A 14,541-nucleotide genomic window follows, 5' to 3' on the forward strand; every position below is an offset into this window, starting at 1 on the left:
TAGTGAAAGAATTGTAAATTATGCAGACAGAATGTGTTAAGAATATTCGCTTGCTTTTTTTTTTTTTTTTTTATTTTATTTTTTACTATTTTTTTTTAGCACATTTTGTATAACAAATACTGACTCTTCGTAGAGAAGCATATCTTATATTTAACTGAAAAAGGAAAATATAGTGACACATTTTTTCTCTTTTCCTTAGAAAAAGAAAAAGTAAAAGAGTAAAATGGAAAAATTAGTTCGCTTTAAAATAAATATATCATTTCTTTTTTTTTTTTTTTTTTTTTTTTGTTTATATACATTTCTCCACGGTTTTATTGGTGCGTCTACAATTATACCATTCTTTTTGGATTTTGCTGCATTTTATTATATTATATTATGTTATATTATATTTTATTATATAATATTTCATTATGTTTAATTTGGTTCGTTTAGTTTGTTCCTTCAAATTGTTAGTATATTTTGTTCCTTCATATTGTTAGTATATTTTGTTCCTTCATATTGTTAGTATATTTTGTTCCTTCATATTGTTAGTATATTTTGTTCCTTCATATTGTTAGTATATTTTGTTCCTTCATATTGTTAGTATATTTTGTCCTTCATATTGTTAGTATATTTTGTTCCTTCATATTGTTAGTATATTTTGTTCCTTCATATTGTTAGTATATTTTATTTTAATTTTTTTTTTTTTTTTGCGGAAAGCCTTTTTTTCATTATTATCAATTAAACGTGCCATTAAAAAAACGAGAGGGTATATGTCCCAGTGCATCCATGCAGTAATATGTTTGGAGCAGAACGAGGGTTTTCTCTTCATATAAATTTATTATTAAAATAAATTTGTGCATTTATATACAAATGTATTTTATGTGAAGTTAGTGATACTTTGTATTTCCCCTATGCCAGAAGAGCTCAATTTCATTTATGGAATTTTTTTTTTTTTTTTTTTTTAAATATTTACACACACTGAGTTTTAGCTGTGTTGATTTTATTTTTTCCCCCCATTATACTCACTTTTTAGGCTTGTCATTTTAACTCTGCTTGTTATTTAATTCTCCTTATTATTTTAATTCTGCTCGTTAGTTAATTCGCCATATTATTTTAACTTGGCTTATTATTTCAATTATCTCCTTAATTTTAAATCGCTCCGTTCCTTTAGGTTCTTTTGCCAAAGTAGATGGCTGCCCCCCCGGTAAAAAGAAAAACAGCAAACAGGCAGGATGCACGTCCTCTGTTAAATTCCTAAATGTGTGTATCGCTTCCGCGTGTAAAAGTAGAAACACATATTAACGTAAGGAATAGTTGAAAAAAATCCGGAAAAAATATCGAATAAATATCGAATAAATAGCGAATAAATAGCGAATAAATAGAGAAAAAATAGCGAATAAATAGAGAAAAAATAGCGAATAAATAGCGAATAAATAGAGAAAAAATAGCGAATAAATAGCGAATAAATAGAGAAAAAATATCGAATAAATAGCGAAAATATATCGAATAAATAGCGAAAAAATATCGAAAAAATGAGTTATCCATTGAATAACCTGAGCCTGGAGAACATTGCGAATGTTAAAATAAAGGCTTACAAAAATGTAAATATATATGAGGACAGGGAAGGAAAAGAAGGGGAAAATGAAAATTTCTACAATGTTTATATTTTAACATATATAAAACATATCGTTAGGATAAAAGCAAATTTGGCTTTACATGGAGGATTATACAGTAATTATTTCGAAAAATATGAAGAAGAGTCCATCTCAAACATAATGTATGAATTATTATTAAATAAGAACGAATTGGACAAAGATGATAAGGGTGATAAGGATAATGAGGATAGCAAGGATAAAGGGAAGTATGGGCAAAGGAGTAATAAGGACACAAAGCCGAGTAGCATTAACCAAAGTATCATAGGAGGAAAAAAGGAACAACAACCAAGAGAAACCGGACTCCCTGAAAGAGGTAACCTAACTGAGGAGGAACAGAAAAAAGATTTGAATTACTCAATTAAAGAATTGCTAAAAAAGTTAATTAAGTCATACAAGATTAGAGAAAATAAAATATTCTTAGTTACTGGAATGTTAGGGTGTGGGAAAACTACCTGCGTGAGCTTAGCCATAGAATATTTTAATAAATTTTTGCAAATTGAAAAAAATATGAACAATAAGAATAATAGAAAAAATGTTTTATTTGTTTCCCCTGATGAGGGTATAAATAAAAAGATATACAAGAAAACTCCCTATATTAGTAGGAATTACCAACAAGAGGATTTGAATACGTCTGACTCTACACCAACTCATGCTAAGAAGAAAATCAGGATTAACTGCGATGAACCGCTTTTTAATTTCACTCCAAAAAAGAACAAAAACAATGACAAAATGCTGGAAAGTAAAATGATAAAAAATAGAATAACAAAATATACCAAAACGAGTAACAGCACGGTAAATTCAAATGAATCCGCTTCAGAGAGTGAGGAAGAGAACCTGATTAAAAAAAATTGCTCTTTTAATTTGAGGGAAAATATATATAATTCAAATGTTGCACAGATAAATGATAACATAAAAAATATTTTCGAAAATAATGATTTATCTCCACTCAGAAAAAATGCAAATATAAGGAACAAAATTCAATATGAACAATTGTTTAAAAAAAATAATAATTATACTAAAGAGGAGGAAGCAGATAGTAATGAGGAAAATTCAGAGTTTAATGAAAAATATCGAAAAATAGTAGAAGAAATTAAAAAAGAAGAAAATGAAGAAAGATGTATTTATACAATTCGTATTAGTGCATATCTATATAGAGACGATTTACAATGTATAAAGTCTATCTTAACACAGTTATATAATTACATCAATACAGAGGAAAAGATGGAAACTAATTTATTACTAAATGATTATATTATAATATTAGAGCAATTGTTAATTCAAATAAATAATGAAAAGAAACAAACATTATTAATAATAGAAAATGTGGAAAAATTTTGTTTACAAAATAAGCAAAATTTATTATATACCTTATTTGATTTACTACATAAAAGAAATATTTCTATTAACATTATCTGTGTAACTAACGTATTAGATATTACTCAAACATTAGAAAAAAGAATTAAGTCTAGGTTTACTTTTGAAATGTTACATATATCTCCTATTTTAAATATAGAAGAAATTTCGAAATTAGTATACAAAATATTGTATGTTAATTTAGACGATTTTCATCTTATTAAAAAATATTATTCTGTTTATTTTACATATTCAGATTTGATCAAAATTCAAAAATTTTTACAAATATATAATTCTACTATGCAGAAAGAAATTGCCGATGAACATTTGTTGAAACAGTGGTCATACGATATAAATTATGGGCTCGACATAAGGCATATATACCACACCTGTGTAGACGCGATTCTCTCCATATGTGAGTACAAGCATATCTTAAATTCGAACAGGCGTACATTTAAGAATAACACACTTCTGGATTCTTACTCCGGTAGGCACGCATACGGGGGGGAAGTAGAAAATGGGGAAGAAGCGGAAAATGGGGAAGAATCAGAAAATGGGGAAGAATCAGAAAATGGAGAAGATTCCTCTAACGTATATACTAAAGGCAGTTACTTAACAGGAGGTATAACCCTTTCGTGTAATGACACACATGCAAGAGAAGTTGATAAGGGCATGGCTGATATGAGAGAAATGGAATACGATAATTATGGGGAGAGCAGAAAAGTAGGTAACCTAAGCAACTTAGGGGAAGCAATACCAAGAAAAGGTAAGAAGAACAAGAATAATAATGATAATTTATCTTCCTTCGTTGGTGCTGACAAATTATGTTTCTTTTCCAAAGAGAAAAGGGGTAATGTAGAATATTTAAGGGAACGACAAGGTAAATTAGATTGCACTCCTGTAAAAAGAAATTTTAACAGCGGGAATGACAGTGGTAATGATAGAGTTGGTGGTATTGGAAGTCGAAGTGGTAATGATAATGTAAGGGATCCTGATGGGGATGCCCATAGACAGGAAGAAAACTTCCACTTTGATATGCACATGGATATGAGTCCGCGTAAATTAAAGGAAAACATAAAATTCAAAAGTAATACGGAAAGCCAATACATATTGAACAACGTTCAGTCCAAGTTTATTAGGAAGCATTATATTAAAAAGGTGTTACGTGATCTATGCTCAATTGAGTATATGATATTATGTGCTTTTACAAGGTTATATAAAAAAGAGATATTACCAAAAACGTTGTATGTAATTATATTAGAAATAAATAAATTTAAACAAGCGTACCCACAAGAACAAATTATCGGCTTTTCAGTAGATGCTTACAGAAGATCATTCTTTAGATTAGTAGACTTAGACATTATCGTTTTATCCTCTTATTCATTAAGCCATTTGAATATCAAAAATTTTAGTAACGATTCCTTTGGGTTACATGAACCAACCAAATTTCCTTGTTATGATATATTTCTGGAAAACTTGGAATCCTATAATTTAAACCATAATCTAATTCAGTGGGTAAAGCACAATACCGAGGTTATGCAGTAGGGGTATGCTTACGCCTACATATATAGATATATGTATATGTATGTGTGTGTGTGTGTAGTTGGCCGCTTCCCCCCCCCATTGGCATATTTGTAGAAATAGTTTGTTAACCTTTTTAAATATGTTTTCTATATAATGCACGTTTAGGAGTGTATTTTTTTAATGCCTTACATTAATTATAAATTTTATTCTTAATTTATTTTACTTCATTTATTTTTTTTTCCCATTCCACATTTTGTAAGGTATATACAGTTATATATTAACCACTTGTCTTTTTTAAAAAATATTAACATTTAATGCATTTTCTTTTTTTTTTTTTCTCCTTTTTTTATCATATTCTCAAATGATTTGTAAATTAATATATATGTACAGTATTTTTTTTAAGTTCATGGATATATTATATAAAAAGGCCTTCAATTCAATTAAGCCGTACCACGATATCTTCTTTTTTTTTTTTTTTCCAAACGTTTTTAAAAATTTATGACAACGTCTTTATCCCATTATCGTAGTACAGCTTGTTTTATGTGGTCTCCGTATTTTGTGCTTTCTTTTTATTCGTATTATATTTTCTTAGTATTAAATTTCTTCATTTTTTCATTATTTCACTATTTCATTATTTCACTATTTCATTATTTCATTATTTCATTTTTTCATTTTTTCATGTTTTCATTTTTTTCACTATTTCATTATTTCATTATTTCATTATTTCATTAATTCATTTTTTCATTTTTTAATTATTTAATTATTTTCTTTTTTCATTATTTTATTTTTTTTTGTATCATTATTCGCTAACACTGCAAATATGGGAAAGGCTAACTTACCTAAAACGCATTTTTTTTATATACATATTAGGTAATATTTTTGTTAAAAATGAATATAAAGCGGCAGTTTTCCTAACTCCTTGTTTGGCGTAAGCTGTTACATATTCCTAGTTGTATTATAAAAGAAATGATAACATACAGGATGGGATTATTTTGACCTTACATGAAGAAATTGTACCACTTGTTAAATGCTACAGCAGGTATTGTAAAGGAATTACCCGTGATAGTAAAAGGACGTATATTCTCGCTCTAAGGAATGATGATTTTATAAATATGAAGTTATGCATATATGTGTACATATATATATATATATATATAAATATATTATATAAGCTATATATGTTCGCGTAATATGAAGCGAACATATATAAATATACGAAAAGTTCAACTTCAAATTACTCGCAAAATATAATTCACATTTCAATTTTTACACGCTAAAATGAGGAGTCCCTTTATCCATTTCCTTTCCTCCCTTTTATTTCAAAAAAAAAATTATGTTAAAATAAAATATTTTTATGAAATTTTTTTTTTTTTAACATTGTGCTTAATTATCCCTAAATCACCAATTTTTTTTTTTTTTTTTTTTTTAAATTACACACCGTAATTTTTCATTGATGTGCATACTTATGATCCTTTTAAAAATTCAAAGAGATCACCATCTAAACATATGAAGTATACATAAAATATGAATTTATCAAATTGTTAATATGCGAAATGTATGAACATGTGAACATATAATATATGCGAGAACTTTATGATGAAGTCAGAAGTGTACAAGTTCATATAGGAAAACATAAATATATACAAAAGATAAACAATTCGAGCATACCTCATAAAACGAAAAATATATCTTTATATTTGTTGGACAACGTTTAATAATGTAATTCTAGTGTTTGCAAAAAAAAAAAAAAAAAAAAAAAAAGCCCCAAGAATAACATAAAAGGAAATACTGAATTAGCAAAACAGAGAGGGCCACGGCATGCCCTGAAAAAAAGAAAAACGTTTATATGTATATGTGTATGTGTAAATATGTAAATATGTATATGTGTATGTGTAAATATGTAAATATGTATATGTGTATGTGTACATGTGTATATGTAAATATGTATATGTAAATATGCATATGTGTAAATATGTATATGTAAATATGCATATGTGTATATGTAAATATGTATATGTAAATATGCATATGTGTATATGTAAATATGTATATGTAAATATGTATATGTAAATATGTATATGTAAATATGTATATGTAAATATGTATATGTAAATATGTATATGTATATATAATATCCAAATTTAACACCTATTTAAAAGTTTGTAGATATATGTAATACTCTTCATGAAGTAGTCCTTCACCTACATATGGTAGGAAGCATGCACAGTTGTTTCTATGTTACGAAAGAAGGAACAAGATAAATGTATTTATACATGCCATATTCTTCAAATATGTCTTTTTTTTCTGTTTTTTCGTTCATTTGATTTATCGTTTGTTCGTTTGTTCATATGTTCGATCGTTTGATTGTTTGGTCGTTTGTTCGTTTGTTTACGTTATTTTATTTTATTATTTTTTTTTTTCGTCTTCGCCCTTTTTTGTCGCAAAACATTTGGAAAGGCTCACAGCGACCTGGCAGTTCCACTGATATCCTTTTTCTTTAAGAAACAAAATGTACCTTATCCCCGAGTGTTGTATATGTAGATTAAGCTTGAAGAAAAACTTATGTGTAGAAAAGAACTGCGGAAATATTTTTCATTATGCCTGTATGAAAAAATGGATATCTGTTCAGAAGTCTTGCCCTCTATGCAAATGTACTTGCTATAAAAAAAATTTGTTATATATTTACTACGAAATAAACGAAGAAAATAAAATTAATATTAATGAAAATTTGGTAAATAAAAGTAAAGATGAATTATGTGAAGCTTTAATAAAATACGAAGCTGAATTAATAAAAACTCAAAATGAAAATGAGAAATATGCACTTGAAATTTTAACCTTAACAAATAAAAATAAAATTTTAAGTGATACTATAAATAAAAATAATGTCAAAATGAATGAAGATCACTGTGAAAAATTAAAATTAAAAGAATTAAAAGATGCATATCTGAAAGATAAAATATTCCTCACAACAAAAATTGAAGAATATGATAAAGAACTAAAGAAATACAAAATCGTACAAAATTATTTGGACGATTTAAATAAAGAAGACTTAAATAAAATTAATTTATTATTTGGTTTTAACATATTAACCTTAGAAGAACAACAAAATGTTATTCATAATTATATTAAAAACTGTCTAAGTAACCAAAAAAAAAATGAAATAGTTGTTAAAGAATTAAATAAAAATATAACCGAAAAAGATGACCAAATTCAAAGTTTAAAAGAGAAGTTATATAAATACAAGCTCAATCATGATATAACTGATAGTAATGAACAAGTGTCCAATGATGAAAATGATACAAAAACTATTAAGATTAAAAATAAGATAATTAGACGTGTTAAAACATTAGAATCAGTCAGAAAAAATAACAGAAACAGTAACGACAATTCTATTTATTCCAAGTCAAAAACTGCTAATCATAATAGTCTCTTGAATAATAGTATAGGTTTTATGAATTTTCTTAATAAAAAAATGAACAGTTCAGAGTCTCCTGAACAAGTGAATGTTACTCCAAAAAAACGGAAATATCAACCAATTGAAATAGACCTACTTAGAAATAAATCAGTGGACAAAATTTTTAATAACCTGACTGATAAAAATTATCATAACGAAAATAAAAAAGAATATAACAGTGAAGTATATTCCAATCCAACAGATTCCGGTCAAACAGTAAACTCATTACATAACTACAAAACGCAGACGCCTACTTCCACTTCGTTAAAACTTTTGCACACCTATAAAATTAATAGAAATAAAAATAGGAAATCCTTTCCAATTCAGTCAACTAAAATAACCGATTTTTTTAGAAGAATTTGAATTGATAACTTTGCATAAGCGTTTCCGTATGAAGCACATTTTCATTTTGCAGTTCCTCAATAAGTGCGTGTGTATTATAATTCATGCATAGGCACCATTTTATTAAACAATAAATATTGCACCAAATTTGTTTTTTTTCGGAACGTTTTTGTGACCATATTTTTTTCTATAACTGTGTACATATGTACGTATCTACATGCACACATGCACATATACGTAGACACATAGGCACACGTTGTGTTTTTAATTTTCGAATAAAGTATAATCATTTTTTTTATTTTTCCTTACCTGATCATATTCCCCCTTCATTTTTTATTACATGATTATGTTTTTCCTTCATTTTTCCTTATCTTATAATATATTTCCCTCACTTTACCTTACTTATTCATAATTTTTTTTTTTTTTTTTTTTTTTACAGCTATATATATATATATATATACACTTTGTCATTTTTTTTTTTTTTAATTTTTTACAGCTATATATATATATATATATATACACTTTGTCATTTTTTTTTTTTTTTAATTTTATCTCTTTCTTGTTTTTGTAATATATTAAAAAAAATTTTCAAGCATTTTAGTCTTCTTCCAAAAAGGATTTAATTCTAACACTCAAAAATTGTTTATGCTTGTTTGGCGAACAATATGAAAAATAATAGAAAAAAAAGAATTATGAAGTATGAACAATGGACAAGTACAAACGCAGAGTCGTACATAAATGAAGACTCAAGAACGAATAAGTGGGACATACATATTTATTAGTATAATTATGTTTACTTAATAAGAGGGGAAGGGGGGAACAATTACTAAAAAATTACATACATTGAAAAAAGAAAAAGGTAGATAGTAAAAAGTAAAAGGAAAAAGGGAAAAAGTGACGAAAGTTTTATTTAAAAAGATTAAAAATAAGAAAAAAGGTAAAATAGTAGCTTCCATTCTTTTGGAAGAACACAAAATATGAAAGTTTCATAATTAAGATTCTTTAAAACTATGCATAAATACAATAAATATTAAAACACGTGTAAAGGAGCCATAAACTATATATCATTTTTAAAGAAAAATTTCAAACATGTAGATCATAAAAATATAAAAATTTGTGAAGATATTTTTTTAAAAAATGACACATTAAAAAAAAAAAAAAGAAAAGGTAAATTTTACCGTTATACATTAAAATAAAAAAAAAAGAAAACAAAACAAAATAAAAATACAAAAATAATAATAAAATAAAAATGAAACATTCGCGTAACAGTTTAACAGTGGAACTGTATATCACCTTAACACCGCAATACTGCAACGACTAATGCAATTAATGTACTCATTTGAAACTGCTTAAGCGGGGAAAACTCAAAATAGACTTTCTTGAATTAAAGAAGTCAAGAAATGATATAAATTCATTCCAGAAAAAATTATTCCTTAGTGTATTTGAATTTCCAACGATAATAATTCCTTTTTTCATTCTGGTTAACAAAACGTTCATTCGCTTTTCATCATTTAGGAAGCCTAAAATATTTTTGTCATTTGATCTAACTGTACTTATAATAATTAAGTCATTTTCGCACCCCTGGTAGCTGTCAATTGTATGCACATTTTTATGTAAAGTGTTGCAATTTTCTCTGTCCTCGGAATTATAAGTTGATACTACATTATCGTTTGGTCTATTAAACAAATCAATTAGCTTATTTCCGTAAAAGTCATTCTTATGATCACTATTCATACCACTGCAATTATTTGTTGTTTTACATTTTAAATGGATTTTTACCTCTGACGAGGCTAAATTGTTACTATATTTCCCCTTACATTTTGAGAAATATAGCTGGGGCATTTTGTCAGTAGTAATAAATTGATTAGAATTACACATATCCAGGTCATCTAATTTTACATTTTTATCTTCTGAATGATAATTAGATTCATTTAATCTATTTTCCTTATTTGTGTTTTTAAAAAAATTGAATATGTGTGTATAAGAGCTACGGTTAGCACGAGGCGATATATGCCCCTGTTTCTTAGCAGTAGTAGTAATAGTTTTGTCTACTTGAACTTTATTGCACGAATTATTAAACTCTTTTTGATACAGAATATTTTCATACATTTCATAGTTTTCTCTCTTCCGATACATTTCATTATCGTGGCATGTGCTATTATTATTATAATAATTTTTGTTGTTACTACTGTTGTTATTGTTGTTACTACTATTGTTATTGTTGTTACTACTGTTGTTATTGTTGTTACTACTGTTGTTATTGTTGTTACTACTGTTGTTATTGTTGTTACTACTGTTGTTATTGTTGTTACTATTGTTGTTGTTATTGTTGTTACTATTGTTGTTGTTATTGTTGTTACTGTAATAATTATTGTTATTACTGTTACTGTAATAATTATTGTTATTACTGTTACTGTAATAATTATTGTTATTACTGTTATTGGAATAATTATTGTTATTACTATCATAATAATTATTATCACTGTTATTATCATTATATCTGTACGCGTCGCTGTCCTCTAACATTTTTTGTATATACAATTTTTGGCTAGTATAGGGTGTCAAAACAGCAACATTCTGCTGACTTGTTAAGGTCAAAATTTGTGTTAATTTTAAAATGACCTGAGCCTCGAATGGATTTATATAAGAGTAATTAATCTTTTCTTCGAACGTTTGATGGTTAAATACTTCATCATATGTATCAATAAATAAAATTGGGATACCAACATTTTGTGAGAATTTTTTTTTTAAATTGGTTGAAGAATTGTAATTTGATAAAATTTGAAAAAAGATGGATTTGTTCATAATATGCGAATGAAAAAAGTTATCTACAATATTTTTTGAGGCAATCAATTTTTTTTTATAAAAATAAAAAGATGTAAATAAATATATTGGGAAAATTAATCTATATTGTATTAACAAATAATGACACTTTATGTTTTTATGCTTTTTTAATTTTTCAAATATACTTAAATAATTTATTTCTAATCTCTTCTTTTCATTTATAACACTTGGAAATGTTAACTGTTTGTCATCTCCAAAAGCGTATATATAATCACAATTCAAATTTAGACAAATCAAACTACTGTATTCTGATAGACTTGAAGCTTCATCAATAATTAAATGTTTTATCTTCTTTTCTTTTATTTTAAATGCTTGATATATGGTGTCAATATATACATCTGATTTTTGATGAATTCTTCTATTCATGGTATCTCTATTCAAGCTTAGATTCAAATGATGTAATTTGTTTCGTATATTTTGCACCGATATGTGTTTACTCGTTCCAACAAAAACGTTGTTCTTTTTTTCAAGCGTCAACACGTATATTATGAAAGAAATGAGGTCGCTCTTTCCGCTTCCCGGGGCGCCTACAAAAAGGAAGGGGGTTGGGAGAATAGAAACGGTACAAAAGTAAGCAAAATGTGGTGCAATATGAGCAGGAAAAAAAAAAAAAAAGGATAAAATAACAGTTAAAATAAAGGAAAATATAAAGAAAAGAAAAAAATTCCATTTGTTTTGCACCTCTACAGTGTAAAACCAATCGAACGAATAATACCCATATATATATGTCTTACATGTGAGTGCGTATATCCACAATCATAAGTTACATTGAATACTCATGCATATACGCAGAAAAAGCAGAACTGTTTTATATATATATATATATATATTTATATATATTTTTTTTTTTTTTTTTTTTTTTACCGTGAACCAAGTGTACGGGCACCAGCTTCTCATTAACTAAGATATCGTATAAAACACTTTTTTGATATATGTCAAATTTTTTATATATATTACACAGTTTGGTAAATTCATTTTGGTCATTCTTCAATTTTTTGTACAATATATTTATTATTTGATCCTTTTTTATCAAATCATTGTCTGATACATTAAAATAATTAATTTCCTTTTTTCTGTGTTGTAAGAATTTATTTATGGCTTCTTCAATTAAATAATTATAATCTCCTACACTAGTTAATATTTTATTAAACTTGTTTATTTTTAACTCCCCTTTACTTATGTGCCCATTTTCTTCATTTAATAATACTTGGATAATTTCCTTATTTAAGAATTCCTTTTTATCGAATAGGTTCAACATGGAATATTTTATTCTATTCGAGATGGTATTAAGTTGAACGGTCAGCGTGATGGCTTCATACACGTTATTACTATTATTATTACAATTACTACTACTGTTGTTATCTGTGCAAGGCGTACTGTTGACCCACGAACACGAAGCATACTGCTTCTTTTGCGCATATTCATTTAGAATTTTTGTACAATTTTTACTCCTACTGTTTAAGTAGCATTCATAATAATCTTCATTCATGTTCATCTCTTCATATAACATAATGTCTTTGTTACATTTACTCAACTTATATTTTTTTACATCCAAATGTAGGACATACAAATCATTGATCCGCTGAGCTTTTTTTACTAATCCTAGAAAAAAGGTATCCTTTGTGCTACCATCACAACGACAACTGCAAGTACCTTCGTTAATACTACAACTTCCAGGGCTAATATCACACCTAGTACACCTAGTACTACCAGTATAGTTGGTACCACCAGCACTCCTCTTACTGGTACACCTAATCAATAAAACATTTTTAGCTTCCGCTTCAACCCCGTTTAGGGAAACAAACTTGAACAGATTATTTTCCCTTGAGCAGTATTTCAACTTGTATGAGTAATGCATATCGAAGGTATCATGCAGGCTCTTTAGACCTAAATGTTTTTCATAGAAAGTGTTAAATAAATACTTTAGTATGTACCTCCTAATTTTGCTGATCATATCGTAATTAAGTAATAAATTTTCAGTGGACCTATTTTTGTACTCATGTTGGCTATCAGAAATGTGTGTAAGTTTTATTGTATCATTTATATTTTTTCTCTTAGCACTTACTACTATATTATTTTGTTTAAAATGTACATTAGTAATGGCTGGATCTCTGTATGTATACACATCCTTCCTATTAACAATACTATTTCCATCCACTAAACAACTGCATGAATTAATTTTTGCCCCGTTCACAGTGCTACTTACAATAGGATGATTACTACTGTTACAACTACCCTTAACTTGGTTCCCATTTTTCATAATATCATTATTTGTACTTAATGATGAATTAAAAAAAATTGAATAAAGTAAATTTAAGACACTAATAAATATATCCGGCTTTAGGAGTGACGAAGTTAGTATATTTTCAAAAAATTGGAAATCTTTTTTTTTATTTTTTTCAAAAAAAGAGGCTTTTAAAAATAATTTTTTTAAAATTTCAAAATATACTTTTTCTTCTTTCACATTATTATTTTCTTTATGAAATAAAAATAATTCCCACAATTTTGCCATTTTTACATAATTTATTCTGGTTTCCTTTTTTTCCTCTTCTTTCATTATTACACTCTTATTTACATGTATTTCGAAATTGCTGTAATTGATACGGGGGGGGATGTGTCCACAATTTGAATCTACTTCTGTGTAGGTTTTCTCTTCCAAAGTGTCCACTGTATGGCCCCTGTACTTATGATTAACCCTTTTGCATAAATTTATTCGTTTTCCCTCCTTCTTTTGTGCTACATTTGTGCCATGTACGCCATTTCTATTGTTCACGTTGCCTGTTATATTTACATAGTTTGCATTCTTTTCACCTTTACCTATATCATCCTGTCCACTTTTGCTTACAATGTTACTCAAGCTTTTTCCATGTTCACTCTCTTTCCCTCCCTCTGCAGTTATTACAAAGTCATCTTCTGCTTGATTTAAATTTTCCCCTAGTTTGCTCAGCTTTTCTTTTAAATTACATAGGGTAACAGTAAAGGCTTTAATCTTTTTAGTCTCTTCATTATTCACATGTACAGTTTTATCATTGATTATCCAACAGATGGAAAACTTAAAGGAATTGTTTTTTTCTGTAGTTAGCTTGACATAATTCGGATTATACATCTTGTACAGTTTTAAATATTCGTTATAATCCTTCTTATATATTATCTTGTTCATTTTTAATTCTTGAAATTTAATTAGAAAATTTTCATTTTCAAATATTTCGTAGTTCTTTTCTTTTGTTGAAAAATTATTTTTTTTCATTACGTTCAAGGTGTTAAAGAAGGCTTTTCCTAATTTTACGTTTTTTAATATATTCATCATTAGGACTACTGCATGAGGGGGAAATGATTATCAGGCTTGTTCATATTCTTGCCTTCTTCTTAGCTGATTTTTATTTTACT

General features: G+C 27.0%; 3 protein-coding genes across 3 annotated transcripts; 2 read left to right on the forward strand and 1 right to left on the reverse strand.

Moving 5' to 3' along the window:
• Positions 1-1,514: 1,514 nt before the first annotated feature.
• On the forward strand, positions 1,515-4,535 carry PmUG01_12030500 (conserved Plasmodium protein, unknown function; the record flags this gene model as incomplete). Its single annotated transcript, XM_029006507.1, has 1 exon — positions 1,515-4,535. The coding sequence occupies one exon, from the start codon at positions 1,515-1,517 to the stop codon at positions 4,533-4,535; it is 3,021 nt and encodes a 1,006-aa protein (XP_028862989.1).
• Positions 4,536-7,023: 2,488 nt separating this feature from the next.
• PmUG01_12030600 (conserved Plasmodium protein, unknown function) lies at positions 7,024-8,331 on the forward strand (the record flags this gene model as incomplete). Its single annotated transcript, XM_029006508.1, has 1 exon — positions 7,024-8,331. The coding sequence occupies one exon, from the start codon at positions 7,024-7,026 to the stop codon at positions 8,329-8,331; it is 1,308 nt and encodes a 435-aa protein (XP_028862990.1).
• Positions 8,332-9,645: 1,314 nt separating this feature from the next.
• PmUG01_12030700 (conserved Plasmodium protein, unknown function) lies at positions 9,646-14,461 on the reverse strand (the record flags this gene model as incomplete). The annotated part of the gene is made up of 2 exons (XM_029006509.1): positions 9,646-11,681; positions 12,019-14,461. 2 exons carry the CDS (start codon positions 14,459-14,461, stop codon positions 9,646-9,648), a joined length of 4,479 nt encoding a protein of 1,492 aa, XP_028862991.1.
• Positions 14,462-14,541: the final 80 nt, after the last annotated feature.

Source organism: Plasmodium malariae, assembly GCF_900090045.1.
Source record: "Plasmodium malariae genome assembly, chromosome: 12".
Classification (NCBI taxonomy): domain Eukaryota; phylum Apicomplexa; class Aconoidasida; order Haemosporida; family Plasmodiidae; genus Plasmodium; species Plasmodium malariae.